The sequence below is a fragment of the Arvicanthis niloticus genome, chromosome 20 (genome assembly GCF_011762505.2).
Source record: "Arvicanthis niloticus isolate mArvNil1 chromosome 20, mArvNil1.pat.X, whole genome shotgun sequence".
In the NCBI taxonomy this organism is placed as follows: Eukaryota; Metazoa; Chordata; class Mammalia; order Rodentia; family Muridae; genus Arvicanthis; species Arvicanthis niloticus.
In genome coordinates this window covers 12,434,043-12,449,954 of record NC_047677.1, presented here as the reverse complement: position 1 = coordinate 12,449,954, position 15,912 = coordinate 12,434,043, and the positions used below count along the sequence as shown (strand labels likewise).

General features: G+C 41.2%; 1 protein-coding gene across 5 annotated transcripts in view; it reads left to right on the top strand.

Moving 5' to 3' along the window:
• The window catches only part of Hace1 (HECT domain and ankyrin repeat containing E3 ubiquitin protein ligase 1), a 119,788-nt gene extending 117,264 nt beyond the window's left edge, over positions 1-2,524 (top strand). For all 5 annotated transcript variants that reach the window (XM_034524205.2, XM_076916894.1, XM_076916896.1 and 2 more), the window contains 2 exons: positions 198-311; positions 1,796-2,524. In XM_034524205.2, the coding sequence (XP_034380096.1) occupies positions 198-311; positions 1,796-1,898 (217 nt within the window). In that variant the 3' untranslated portion in view covers positions 1,899-2,524. The remainder of the gene's footprint in view (positions 1-197; positions 312-1,795) is intronic.
• The last annotated feature ends 13,388 nt before the right edge of the window (positions 2,525-15,912 follow it).

Genomic DNA, 15,912 nt, shown 5'->3' with positions numbered 1-15,912 from the left:
CATAAAGAGGTCTCTCCTGGGAAGCTTGCTAACTGACTATGAAGCAATAGACAAGAAGGAGTTGGGAGGTTCAGACTCAAAAATGTCATTCTGTCATTTGAGAGTCGAATATATTCTTATCCTAACTTAGAACTTAAAACGTGTCTGTCAGACTGAGATTTTCTTTCCTGATCACAGCTGATGATACAAACTCTTAGTTCCAGGGTCCCGCATGGTGGCTTTGCCAATATTATGGGTGGAAGTGGATTGCAAAACTTTACAATTGCTGCTGTGCCATATACTCCAAATCTTTTGCCAACTTCTAGCACATGGTAAGTTAAACTAACTTATTCAAATGAATTATGGAATATTTTTATTAATTTTGAATTAACAAAAGTAATTGCTATATTTCCTTTTTGATGGTTAAAATGTTAAATTTATGTATATTTTACTATAGTAGGGGAAAAAAATAACCAAAGCCTTCAGTAGTTACATTACATTGCTCTGTTTTGATGTTATTATTTTTGAGAAAGCATTTTTTTTTGTTGTTAAATACCTTCATTATCATACAAAATTCCTAATTTTCCTACACCTCTACCTCCTATTCCTCCCATATACTCCTCCTTCCCTTACAGGTTCACAGAGCCTTCTTTAATGTTGTTACATACACATATCAGTGAATTCATGTAAGACTGCAGCCACCTGAGACTCTTTCAGTACACATTGTATGTATGATAATAGGGAGACTATTGGTGTTGGAAACCAGTGAGGGAGCTCAACCCCAGGGAGGACCAGCCAGCTCTCCCTCTCCTAGTTCAGCACAGGGGGAGGACCAGCTCTCCCTCTCTCAGCTTAGCCGGAGAGGGGTAGTGGGGAGACCAACTCTCCCTCTCTCAGGAAGGCCCTGAAAGATTTCCTGCTTTGGGACGCCAACTATTGTTGGATTGTTCAGGTCTTGTTTAGGGAGCCATACTGTTGGGACTTTATGACAGGCTGCTTCCCTGTTTTAGCTAGATGTCACGGCCTCACAGCAGACTTCCTGGTCCTCTGTCTTGTAAAATCTTTCCATCCCTCTTGCTGATCTCCCCCCCCTCCGCCCCCCCCCCCCCCGAGTCTTAGTTGCAGAAGCTGTGTAGTACATGTATCACTGGAGACGGAGCCTCCTGTAGTCAGTTGTCTTCTACGTTGTGACTGGTGGCTTTCTGAAAACAGCTTCTTTGAGGGTTGAGGTGTACTGCACACTTACCTAGGTCTGTGCCACACGTGTTGGCTGTGGTTCCTGGTAGGAAGAAGGTCTAGGGTCGCAGTGAGACCCCAAGGAAAGGAGATGGGGTAAGAGGAGGGCCTGGTGCTGGCCGCGGTCCAGAACTATTGGAACCCTGTCTGCCCGGTGACAGTTGTGGTCTGCTGTGTTTCTGTAGTGAAAGGAGAGCATCACCGTAATCTCAGAATTCTGGACGTACAAATGAATTAGTGCTTACAAGTTTGGGTCATCTTCTCGTAGGGAGAACTTGGGAGCAGGCACAAACCACCCAAAACGGAATTGGTTCTCACTAACATTAAGATGCCGTGCAGCGACACTTTCATGTGTATCACCCTGTTACTTGTTTTTAGTCTGGAAATTTATTTTCATCCTCTCATTTGCATTCTGGGAGGAGCCGCAGTTCTTAAACATCACTTGAGGGTTTTCCAATTTCAATGCAAATTTGAGAGAATGGTTTTATGTTAATTATAAGCAGTGTTTTTATTGCTAGATAAAACAAGGAATTTCAGAGATTCTCTGTTTAATGGTGGTCTATTTTTTCTTTTTTTAAAGCATCAACATGCTCAAGTTACCTGAATACCCAAGTAAAGAAATCCTCAAGGACAGACTCCTGGTAGCACTGCACTGTGGCAGCTACGGTTACACCATGGCATAGTGAACCTGGGAACTAACAACTGATGCACAGTCCAGAGTGGCAGACATAACAGGCCGCTGTCAGAAAGGCCTCACTGCGGCTCACAGGCGCAGCTCCTGCTGAAAACTCAGAAACAATCAGGCTTTCTAGTTTACGTTTTTTTGCCGTGTTTTCTTTTTCTATGTTTGTGACACAATTAGAAAATATAAAATCATAGTAGACTTCATTTTTAAAATGCTAATTGGAAGTAGACACTGTCTTTTTTTTTTTTTTAATTAAGGTTTCTTTAATCTTATCTAAAACTGTGTTAAGGCAAACTCCTTTTCTCCATTCCACCTCTGCTGTGAACCTGTCTAGTTTAAAGGATATTTTCTGTAAATTCTGTGAGGACATCCAGCTGGTATGTTCCAGTGCATGTAAAGTAGCATTTCTATTTTGGAAAAATGTATAGAATGGATTAATTTAGATTGTGTAAAGCCATAAATATGTATTTTCCCACATTATACTTATATTGCAATGGGTTTTATTTTTTGTTGTTGTTTAGCTTTTTAGTATTTTGATACATGGTATAAAGTTTAGACTGGTGTGACAAACAATGGATAAAGTGACATCTAATTTATATATTAAAGCTTATACTATATAAATTACTTGCATTTGTCTGTGCTTGGTTTTGTGTGTGCATGTGTGTGTGTGTGTATATATATATACATATATATATATATTGTGTAGTCTGTTTTTCTTATGCCTTAATTTATACTGAAGAAAAAATTAAAATATATTTGTCTTATATTCCATTATTTGGTCTAAGCTTGATGACACACTTGAAAAAGTAATATAAAAAAAGAAAGAAAAAGTAATATAATCTGCAGATTATAACTTAAATATGTAATATTTTCTTACGTTTGCTTATATGATTAGAATGCTATGTTCTAAGTGGTATCTGCCTGATAGAAAGCATTGGATGAGCATTTTGGAAAAGACACACTGGACCAGTCACAGCGTGAGTAGTTACAGCCTGGCTTTAAGGGGAGGTAGGAGTGCGCACACAGATATGCTGGGAGGCCTTTCTCACATTTAGAACTTTGCCACTGGGAACAAGTTAAAGATCTGGTTTCAAATAGTGGTATTTGAGGCAGAGACACATTGAAAGTAGTAAATTAGAACCCAAAGTACACACAAACAGTGTATCTTTTGGGATCTTGTTTTATTGCCTGTTGTTTAAGAAACAGATTGCACTAAAAAAGAAATTTCTTATAACTAGCTCTAACATTAAGATTCAAGTGCTTTTTTTTTTTTTAAATTATAGAAAAGGTTACAACCTTGTTAAAACAACATTACAGCAAACCTAGCTTTTGACTTTATAACTGGCTTTTATTTGTGATTCTAGAATCTGGCAGTTCTCAGCACCATGACCGATTCTAACAACATGGTGTGGTCTCTGCACAATACTCAGGTTAGAAGCAGAAATGAGGTTGTTCCTTATAGCTCAGCGTTTGTCATGTCAGGTAGTTTGAGCACGTGGCTGCCTCTCTGACAGGAGTGAGCTGTCCTAAATTAGGATATTGTTGTTTGTGTATGAAGTTAGGATGCAGCTTATATGATGTCACAAGTCATATTTAGTCTAATTATGTCTCCCTTTTAGTTCTTTGTTTTGAGAGATTGACCAAAAATGTTAAGGCACTGGTGCCTTTGTCACCATCATAAATCGGCTTATTTGATCTTAGTGTGGATTCACAAGTCAGTTTCACAGGAGCTAAGTAAGGAACACTCGGTTATCAGTTGAATAGTGTTCTTTCTGATGAAGGAAGTGGGGCCTTCCAGCAGTCAGTGAATGCTGTATAAAATGTGAGACCATATATTTAGGAGAATAACCCTGAAAGACTGAGGCTCACTTATCAAGAGTCCTTGTAAGTGAACCATTCACAATCAAACTGGGCTTTAGATAAAAATTACTATTTTATGTATATATGAAGTAATGCTGGAAACAAATACAGCGGCAGTTTCTTAACTAGCTTTCTCTCAACCACACAGAGACCTTTTAATATTTCAAAGCTTAGGTCTTAGCGGGCAGACTCTTTAACTACCTTATCTAAGTTTAACCCAACCATCTAGCCCCATCCAGCCTCATAGCTAGCTATATCTTCTAGGCCTGTCATCTCAGACCCTCCTTCTCCTCTTCCTCTTCCTCGTCTCCCAGGACTCCTTCTTCCCAGGAAGTCTCACTTTACACTTCCTGCCCAGCTAATTGGCCATCAGATTTTTTATTAAAGCCAATCAAAGATTGCCTTAGGTAGGTGAGGAGGGACAGAGACAATTTCATATAGCATGCCCCAACAACAGTATTTGAATTCATCCACTGTGAAGTGTTTATAAAAAGGTAACAAGATAAAGAGAGTATGTTCTATGGGTGTGGAGAGGTATGGGGAAGGGGATGTCTCAGCGGGCCCATGCAGAGGCGTCTTCTCCCCATGAGGGACCAGCCACACACCGGTATAGTATAGAATAGAGTTTATTCAAGGCATGGGGGGGGGCAGGAAGGTAGTAGAGGCAGAGAGAGAGAGAGAGAGAGAGAGAGAGAGAGAGAGAGAGAGAGAGAGGGGGGGGGGAGAGAGAGAGAAAGAGAAGAGAGAGATTGAGAGAAGTAGAGGAGCAGAGAAGCAGAGGCAGGCCATGACCACGTAGGGAGAGGGGCAAGGGGACAGAGAAGCTAGAGCTAAGAGATTAAGAGAGGAGGGGGCAAGCAGCCCCTTTTATAGTGGGCCAGGCCTACCTGGCTGTTGCCAGGTAACTGTGGGGAGGAGCATACCTGGCTGTTGCCAGGTAACTGTGGAGGTGGAGTTTAAAACAATGCTAATACACTGTGTACAGGACATGTTGGTGTTATGGTGAAAACAGATCTTTGGAATATTAGGACCAAAGTGTAGACAGAGTTCTGGAATGCTGTGGAGGTAAATAAGAGCCCTGGTAGCTGGATGTGAGAGAGCCTGCCTGAATAGATGAGAGGAAGCATAGGGCTATCACAGAACACAAGCACTTCTTGTCAGGTTCCAGCTGTCTCCAGTGAAGCCCCTCTTGAGAAACATTGGGAAGACATTGCCGTTCACTCACTCTCAACTGTGAGTGAAAATGGCTTCTAAAAAGTCTTTGCCCATTTCAGAAAGGAGACCACCAAAGTAGCCAAGAAAAACTGCAGCTCCATCTTGGTAGTAATGGTAAGAGCAGTGCACACAGCCTGGATGGTACATGCCAGTTGGCCTCTAGTCTAGTTAACAGCTGGCAGACTTAGCAAGGTTGAAGACCAGCAACCCTGCAAGGCCAGCCACTGACAAGAACCAAGGTTATCATTGAAGGAACAGCCCCCTAGATGGCCATAAGCAACCCCCTACTGGGACATGTCAGTACCATGTGGACCCCATTTGCTTTACCCACAATGTGCCCAGGAAGTTAATCAGCCTCTCAGTAAAGTTGTCTGTCCAGTTTCTGCAGTAAGTCCTACAAAAAGCCTCTAGACAATTGAATGGCCATCCCCTCTCAGGCCGCTCTCCCGTTGTATCCTAGAGTCTTCGTCTGCTCTGTAACTCTTGCTGCTGGGACCTCTGCTTAATTCCTCTTTTAAACTTTCTGAATTTATCTTCAGTGGTTGATTCAAGCAATCCAGGTGAGTGGTCTTTGCCCAGAGATAATTATATTTGTAATAATCAGTTATTTTATAACTAGTGAAATGTCCTCTATCATGGTTCTGAGGAGATTGCTAGGTAGCCCTTCTGTTGCTATTGTAGCATTGAGAAGGCTAGGCTGACTCCATGACATGTTTCAAATTGGTAGTTCAGGACTAGGCAAGTCCATGCAAGTCCAGGCCTTAGAGGCTGCCCCACTACCTGGCCTGAGGTCAGTAGCAATTTCCAGACTTCTTCAACAACAGTTTCCGGACATCACACCCCAGTAATGGAATGTCCCTAGAGATGGAGCAAGATAAAGGTCACCTACCCTGGAATCCCCTAATGTGCTTTAAATCAGGCCTGCAAGCCTACTTGGTTGTCTCTCTATTTTGGTAATGGGAGACCCCCGCATGCTGGACTTCTGCAGAATAAAACACTCTGTGTTTACATACTATTTGAGTCTGGGTGTCATTCTTTAGTGAATCATGGACCCTTACAGCATGGAACTTCTCGCACAAGAAAAGTGTTGGCTAATCAGAAAATGTGTACTAAAGGTAAAACAACACACCAGATTAGAAATTTACTTAACTCCAAGCATTGGGGGTAAATCATTTTTGCAATTTTTTTAGAAGCCACCACACCATTTTGTTGTTGTTTTTGCTTGTCCTGTTTTAAACATTTTGGACCATTTTATCCCTTCCATGCATGAGTCTTGAGTGTTACAGATGGACACTTCGGGGAGTCAGGAAGGATCAGGCAGCTGTTCTCACTGTCAAGGTTGCCTGGATCAGTAGTGGATTTACATCTTAAATGCAAATCAGTTCAGGTGCATGGGACTGTTTGTTAAACATCATGTACCCTGATCACACACATTTCCCGGTTCTTCCAGGTCTGCACCCCCACCACCACACCCACCTTGTGACTTCCTTCACCCTCCCCAAATTAAAATTAAAAAGAAAAAAGCTGAACAAGTCCAATTGTGCATCTATGGAGCATGGTCAAACTCTCAGTGGCTTGCCCCTTAAATAGCTGTTTCCCTCTGGTACCCCTTCTAGAAGCCAGCAATTGTGGAAAGCTAATTTCAGCATCTCTATATCACATTCAAAGACTTTTCTTCAGTGGTTTGCTGTTTAGCCTGCTACTTGTTTTTTTTTTGGGGGGGGGTTGATTTTTTTTTTGGTGGGGGGATGGGTTGGGACAGGGGTAGGGGTTATCACAGCAGCCTTCCATGTCCCTCTTTCTCAGCTGTGCGTCTGCAGTCATTGACATCACTGCCCTTTACAGTCAATGGGAGCATGGATCCTGGGCTTTCACATGGTTCCTGGTGACAGCACAGACCAAGAACATGGCCACCACCAGCAGCAATACAGCTCATGGACATCAACACAGACCCTGGCTGCAATAGGACCTTGGACTCAGACATGGCCCTCAGTGACAGTAGGGACCCAGATATGGTCTCAGGTGGCAGTGTAGAGCACTCAAATCAGCCTGCTCCTAGCTGCTGTCTCATCCCCAGTTCCACCTCTCTCCACAATGCGTGTACCACTCCATTTTTTATATCTTTTTCCATCTGTCCATTACATACTTGTTCATCGTAGTGGTGCCCGCTGCCTGTGCCTCTTGGTGGAGAGGCCTGGCTGTCTCTGTCCTACAGCTCAAGGTGGGGTGGCCTTGCAAGTTGCATATTTTTTGAGACTAGGTTCTTTGATGATTCTACATGTGCATATTGTATAATTATTATTTCAGGACAAAATTTATAACAAAACCATTGATTTTTAAAATATATATATTACTTTAATTGCCTATAGGTTAATTCCCAAATATTAAATAGAATTTAATACTTGCTAATCTTAACTTATAGTGAAAACCTAGGAGGTAATTTTTTTTTAAAGTCATTCAATGTGTGGGTGTTTTGTCTGCATGTTTGCCTGTGCACCACATGTGTGCCTGGTCCTTGCAGTAACTAAAATACAGCATTGGATCCCTTGGGACTGGAATTACAGATGGTTGTGAGATGTTGGTTCTGGTAATTGAGCCCGAGTCCTCTAGAAGAGCCACAAGAACTCTTAACTATTGAGCTATGTCTCCATCTCCTTTGGAAGTGACTTTTTAAACTACTGTATGACATATTAGCACTTTTATGAATATGTGTTTGGTAATTTCTAGGAACAAATAGGATAAGATTTTTTTCCTTAGTGTGGAGGAGACTCCTGTTCTATTCTGTCCTAGGCTAATTCTATTCTATTACTTGTTTGGTGATGAGAATCAAGCCTATAGCCTCATGTAATATAAGCAACTCTAAGCTACCCTGTCCCCTTTTCCCCTTGTGCAGCAGGATATATTTGTCAATGGACCTAAGTATACTTTTATCTTAAAACATTTACTTTATGTATATGAGTGTTTTACCTGTTTGCATGTCTATCCATGTACTACATACATTCAGTGTCATCACAGACCAGAAGAGAGTATCAGATTCCCATGGGACTGGAGTTATAGATGATTGTGAGACACCATGTAGGTGGAAAGAATTGAACCCAGGTCCTCTGGAAGAGCAGCAAGTGCTCTTAACCTCTGAGCCATCACTTTTCATTGTTTCAGCTACCCTGTGGATAACTCTAGTCCAAAATGATTAAATGGAATTTGCACCAGAAGTAAACAATCCATAGGTTTTTAATTGGCTGTTCACATTACATGATACAATCTTGTACCCTTCTGCTCTGCCTCACCTGGAGGTGAGCCTTTCCTTTATCCAGTGTATCTGTGCTGTATATGGTACCCACTCATCAGTCACTTAGTTGTTTCAGTTATCAAATTGTTACTGAATTTGGGGAGTTCACAAGTATACCCCAATAAGCCAGTTTCAGACACCTGCTCTTAAGCCAATTAAAAAAGCTAAAGTATAGTGAAAGGAGGATAAAAGAGGTATACTGATACCAAGCTCACTTCTGGGGTCCTGTCATAAGGGCAGGGTTTAAATAGAATGTTAATATAAATAAACAGTCTGCCCAAAATGTGGTCCCTTGACACCACTGTCTCAGCAGTAAGTCTCCTTCAAATCCATCTGTCTTGTAAATCTTTCTCTAGGAGACACATTCTTTTCCTCTGGGAGACAAATTACTTCTCTGGGTGTCTCTAGACCTTTGGCCCCTTCTTGCAATAGAAGATTCCAAGGAAGATTATTACTTCTTGGAGCCCATTCTTTCAGTAAGCCAATAGCACAGTACTTTCTTTACAACACACTCACTCCTGCAATTTAGGAAGTTACAAAGTCAACTAATGTAGTATGGTTATGAGAACTGGGCAGGAGGCCTGATTACTCTTTAGTGTTTTTACTCTTGAAAGTGAAAAAGAGAGATTAAATATAGGTGCAATGTAAACTTTCAATTAATTGCCTAGGTGCAGAGTTGGGCCAAAGGCTGGACAGGTTGAAATGTCTAACACCAATATTCCTAAAACTGTTTCATGGAATAGAAGGAACACTACCAAATCCATTCTACAAAGTGGTATTATCTTGATATATAAGCCAGATAAGGGCATCATCATAACAACAGCAACCATAGCAACAAGGAAAATTACAGACCAGTTTCTCTGATGGATACAGGCACAATATTCTAAATAAAACACTTGCAAATTGAATTTTTAAAATCATTCAAAAGATCACCAGACCAAAATGTCTTCACTGAGGGCACAAAATTATTTTGAAATATGTCAATAAATAAATGTAACATAAGGAGTAGCAAAATTGACCTTTGACAAAATTCAGTATCTGTTCATAATAAAAAGTCCTAAAGAAGTTAGGAATAGAAAAAAACTGTTATTTTACATTTTTTCAAAGTCTACTTTTAATGATGGTTCTTAAATGTTTTACCCTCTCTTCTAGCCCACCACCCACCAGGTGGTAGAAAAGAAAGGAAATAGGGGACGGGGTGGGGGTGGGGGTGGGGAGTGGACCTGTTTAGAAAGGTTCCTTGGGGGCAACTCCCATCTGTGTTTTCTGGAAATGGGCAGTTCAGTTCACAGGTTGGCCATGGCAGCTCGATCCACTTGCAAATACTTCATGGATACACCAGCAGTGCAGTTCAGTAGAGTTGGGATAGCAAACACGAATCAGCAACAGTGGCACTACCTAGCAGAGACAGCCGGGCTTCAGCCTCAGTACAAGTTAGCAGGAGGGAGGGACCAGGGCCAACAGGAATGCCAAGAAACATTCTTGGCTGTGCTTCTCTCAGCAAAGTGAAGATCAATGAACATGTGACAGGAGACTAACAAGCATTGCACAGCTAGCTCTATAAGCAAGCCTAGCTCTGTCTCCATCTCTGTCACTCAAATTTTTTTTATATGCCTTCCAAAGATCATGAGTCCTCCACGGGTCTTGCCTCAGCATATGTGTCTGTCTCAGCTGACATTACTCTGCCAATCAGCCTGAGTCTGCTGAAGTGGCAAGAAGCTGTAGCACACCACCAGTTTTTTAATGTGTTTCTCTCTATGGAGTCCTGACAAATGGAGCTCAACTATGCAATTAAGGCAGACCAATACATGCGTGTAATTGGTAAAGAATCCTTCATCATACATACTTTTACATGCTTGCTTTAGCATAACATCCTCTGTCCTATGTCTGCTTTAGCCAAACTCTCTTTCAGGAGTCTGCCTTAGCCTTTCACCTGTGGCCACTTCAGGAAAACATTTCTTCATGTGATTGCCTCAGGAAAACACCCTTCAACACAACTGACTTTCCAAATAACCCTTAAGTTTCCACTTCAGGAATACTTTTATTCCTGCTCGTCATGTTAAAGCTTGCCTTTAACAACATCAACATGTTGGCAGCCAAAGTACATGACTTGAAACTGAAAATGGACCCCCAGACAAAGTTATTAATTTAACAGGCTGACAAGCGAAGGATGGATACGATTCTGCACAGAGTGTTACCAACCTAAGACATAAGTGCATTGCTTTTGATAATGCATATTCCATGACGGGTAAGGAAGGCATTCTTCTCAGAACAATCTAAGACAGTCTCAGTCTTGTTTATGAAATAAAAAAAGGGGGATATATGGAGAGCTTTGGGGGCTGCTTGGCAGGAATCTGACATTGGCCAAGGACAAGGAAATGAGCTTCAGGCAGGAATCTGACATTAGGCTAGAACAAAGAAGTAATCTCAGGCAGGAATCTAAATTTTAGGCTAGAACAAAGAAGTAGGCTTTAGGCATGAAAATGACTTTGGGCTAGGACAGGGAAGTAGGCTCAGATATTTTGGTCATCCTGATAAACCCTTAGAAACAGTGATCATGAGACTTTGTTTATTGCCTTGCTTGTTCTTTGACTATTTGTGTTTATTGTCTTGCTTGTTTCATGACTATGTGCATCTATTGTATTGCTAGTTCCTCAACCTAGAACTGACCTCAATAAAGCAAAAAAAAAAGAAAAAGAAAAGAATTCTCCGGAGACATGCCTATGTTCCTGTCCAATGGAGGCATTTCCTTAGTCTATGTTTTCATTTTCCAGGTGACTAAATGTGTTCAGTTTTTTTTTTTTTTTTTTTTTTTTTGGTTTTTGGTTTTTGCAAATAGCAGGCAGCAAAGTTTAAATTTTTTATTAAAGGTAGTGTATATATATATATATATATATATATATATATATATATATACTTATTTTACTTACCAGAAAAAAAAAGAAAAGAAAATAGAGGCTATGAATTTTGAAGAACAGAAAGGGTTTGAGAGAGGAAAAGGAAAGGAAAAATATTATGCTATCAAACATAAACAAAGGAGTAGCAAACTGACTGTGCTATAGGTTTCAATGAGTCAGTTACTAGATTCTCCATCATATCAAGTAATATATGAGCAAACAATGGACAGACATTAAGGGAGATTGGATTTGTACTTTAAGAGGATATAAAAAAATTTGAGGATCCATATAAATCTTTATGTCTGTGGGGTAGTGGTTACTGAATATACAATAAAATTATAATTTTTTTTTGTAAAAAAAAGTTTCAACTTCAAAAACCACATCTCAACATGATACAACTTATATATGACAATCCTTCAGTTAATATCATATACTAAATGGAGAAAAGTGAAAGCATTTCCCCTAATATGAAGAAAGGCGTACACTCTCAATGCTCCTTATAGTATTCAAAGTCTCAGAGTAGTAGCAAAGAGAAAAGTAAGAGTTGTGTTTAGGAAGGGAGAAAGTCCAAGTAGCTGGAGATTTGAATGGATGGCACCCATAGACTCATATATTTGACTCTTTGGTCCTCAGTTGGTGGAATTGTTTGGGAAGGATTAGGAGGAGTGATTTGTTGGAGGAGGTGTGTCACGGGGGACAGATTTTGAGGTTCCAAAAGACTTCTGCCATTCCCAGTCTTTCTCTGACTTGAGGTTGTGAATCAAGATGTGACTTCTCAGCCGGTCCTTCACTTTGCTATCCATGGACTCTAATGACAAACTAGAGACTCTAACCCAGATTTAATGCTGTCTTTTACAGGTTGCCTCAACCATGGTGTTTTATCACAGCAACCCCTATTTGCAGATGATAGAATCCTAAAAGGATCCTAATAATTTCAACAGAAAAGTCTTGAATCTAATCCTTTCAGCAAAGTAGCAGGATATAAAATAAACAAAATGTTGGTAGCCTGTCTTTATAGCAATAATGGGCTTGGCAAGAGAGAAGTCAGGAAAAAAAAAAAAAACCTCTATTCACAATAACTTCAAATAAGCAAGCACATAATTTCGGAATGAACTTAACCAAGGAAGTGAAAGACCTCTACAAAGAAAAAAAATGAAATCCCGAAGAAAGAAATGGGAGGAAATGCTAGAAGATGGGAAGACCTTTCATGCTCCTGGGTTGGAAGAATCAACACTGTAACACTTGGTTGTTACTCAAAGTGATCTACAGATTCAATGCAATTGCCATAAAAATCCAATGATATTTTTCACAAAACTATGTAAGTAATCCTAAAATTCATATGGAAGCACAGGAGACCCTAAATAGCTCAAGCAATCCTTAAGCAAAAAGGACAATGCTGGAGGTATTACAATGCCTGATCTCAATAACCTCTTCAGTCATTGGTGTCAGGAAAACCAACACCCAGTGACACACCTCAATCAAGGCCACACCTACTCCAATAATGTCACAAAGCCACACATTAAAATCCATCATAAATAGTTCATTAATTAGGGGCCAAACACTCAAATATATGAGCCTATGGGGACATTTTTATCTAAACCACCACACTGTTCATCCAAAATACATTAAACACCCCCCCCCACACACACTCACAGGAAAGTAGATATGAAGAAAACAACCCAATTAAACAATGGATACATATCTAAAGAAAGAATTCTCGATAGAGAAAATGCAAATGGATGAGAAACACTTAAAATGTCCAACATCCTTAGCCACCAGGGAAATGCAAATCAAAGCTACTTTGAGATTTAATTTTGCACCTGCCAATATTTAAAGTCAACAAAACAAGTAACAGCTCATGCTGGCGTGGATGTGAGGTAAAAGAAACACAGTATTGCTGGCGGGAATGCAGACTTGCACAGCCACTAAGGAAATCAGCATGATGGTTCCTCATGGAGATGGTAATCAATTTACCTCAAGATCCAGCGATACCACTTTTGGGCATATCCCCAAAGGATGCTTCATCCTACCACAGGGACACCAATCATATTCATTGTTGCTGTATTTATAGTAGCCAGAAATTGGAAATAACCTAGATGTTCTTCAATAGAAGAATGGATAAAGAAAATGGGATACATTTACAAAACGGAGTGTTGTGGGTCCAAGTTTTGCCTCATTAGTGGTGTGTGTGTGTGTGTGTGTGTGTGTGTGTGTGAACGCCCCTAGACAGAAGAAATGCAGAGGTGTTTTGCTACATTCGGTCCTCGCTGCCATCAGGGTTCCAGGCTCTTGGATGCGGACACTCTCTCAGGGGTGTTGGAACATCATAGCCTAAGATGGAGGTCCCATCCCGGGTGAGAAATGGTGCAGGCTGTGGCTGAGGCTGAGGCTGAGGCTGAGGCTGAGGCTGAGGCTGAGGCTGAGGCTGAGGCTGAGGCTGAGGCTGAGGCTGAGGCTGAGGCTGAGGAGGCTGAGGCTGAGGCTGAGGCTGAGGCTGAGGCTGAGGCTGAGGCTGAGGCTGAGGCTGAGGCTGAGGCTGAGGCTGAGGCTGAGGCTGAGGCTGAGGCTGAGGTTCCCAAACTCTGAGACACCCAGACACTGCTGGGAACCATAGGGAGTTGGGAATGGGGCTGTGGGCTTGAGATGAGCCTGGGGCAGGGGGTAGGTGGGTGGGGAGTGGTTCATGGAGGGAGTCCAGCTTAGCTCAGGGTGAGTGCCAGGTTCTCGGAGGGGCTGCCTATGGGAGACTTAGGTGGCAGGGCTTGGTAATGAAGGCTTCTCTCCATGTCAGTTCTTGATGAGAAAGAATCCTTGTTTGTCCAAACTGTTTATTCATGACAGGAACATGGATACATACAAGTTACTCAGGATGGGTCAGAGATTAAATATCTTTTGAAGGAAGGAATGTCCAGGAAGGGAAGCTTATTGGCTAAACCCTCAGAGTCCATCTAGGTACCTCATTAGCATGGACAACTCTGGGCTCTATGCTACATGGCCAGTTGCCATGGTCTTCTTAGTGGAGTGTCGTGGTCATGTGCTCCAGGACAGGAACTTGATCGGGAGCAGATTCAAACACCTAGTATTCTCAATTATGAGAATTGCTGAGGTCTCTTAATCTGATCGATTTAATCTTTCCAGTTTTTCTGTCTGGTGATTCAGTTCCACTTGCTCCATGGAGTGTTACTCAAGCATTGTTTTTTTTTTTTTTTTTTTTTAATTTTAATTTAATTTTATTTTTATGACATCATGAAATTTTCAGGCAAATAGATGGAAGTAGAAAAAAAAAGTCCTTAGTGAAGCTTCCAGTACTGGGATTGGGTTACATCTAATTGAGGTGTTGGCCAAAGGGTCCTCATGGGAATCCCCAAACAACCTATACTGTTGCCAAGACAACAAGTTTCGCAGTGAAAACTGGCAGCAAAATCCCAGTGCTGAAAACAACTCCTATACAACTAGTTGAAGATGGAGAAGTTGAGCTTGTGTCTACATGTAGCTTTCACCCCTAGGATCCAGCATCCTTGGTATAGGAAGGTACTCTTCATGCTGTCAAAAAACAAAAACAAAAACAAAAACAAACAAACATGAAAAAACACTCCCCCCAAACACCAAGCCAGCCCCAAAACCTTCATCTACAATAGTGCCCTTCCTGCAAGATACATAGGGTAGTGGTGCCACAAAGTTTGTGGGAGCAACTAACCAGTAACTGATCTTACTTAGGGCCCAATCCACAGGATGGAACCTTACTTGACACTGCTTGGGTGTCCAAGAACCTGAGACTAGATACTGCTGTTGCCTAGGGTAAAACCAAAGAATACTGAACCTAAAAAGAAAGAAAAGAAGGAAGGAAGGAAGGAGGGAAGGAAGGAAGGAAATGAAAGATAAAAATATAGTGATAAAATGACCCCTAAAGACATTCTGCTACACTCATGCATCAGTGCTTTGTTCAGCCATCATCAGAGAAGCTTCCTCCCGCAGCAGATGGGAAAAAAAATAATCCAGCAATCCAGAAGTTCTGCAGAGAGTTAGACTTTAGAACACTCAGCTCTAAATGGGTTATCGCCATCAAATCTGTTCTCTTAGAGTTCAGGGAATCCTGAAGAAAAGGAGGTAGAAAGAGTGCAACATCCAGAGGAGATGGAGGACACCAAGAAAACAAGACCTTCTAAGTCAACATGAACACAGCTCATGCGAACTCCATCTTAGTTAGGGTTTTACTGCTCCAAGGCCACACCTCCAAATGGTGCCACTTTCTGGGTCAAACGTATTCAAACCTCTAGAAACTCAGAGACTGGAGGAGCAGGCACATGGCCTGCCGGGTCTGCTCCAGGTCCTCTGCGTATATACTAAAGCTTTCAGTCTTTTTGTGTTTGAACGACTGGGTCTCTGATGCTTGTGCCTGCCTTGGGGCTCTTTCCCTTCTGTTGATTTGCCTCGTCCAACTTCAATATAATGACTTTTGTTTTATCTATTATTTTATACTTTATTTTGTTATACTTAAAGAAATGAATGAATGGATGGGTGAATGAATGAAAACCTAGACACTAGAATAAAGATTAACAAATGAACTGTCAATTATTCCTGCTGGGAGAGGGAAAATCTGTTTTCCTGAGTGGAGTGACACTGGATATATCAACCAATCCAGGGCAGGTCTCATGTTCAGGAGTAGTGGACCAACAGATCACGAACTCCTCAGTTATTCTTTATGTGCATACAGTTTGTTGTTTTGTTTTTCTTTTCAGGTGTTTTATTAT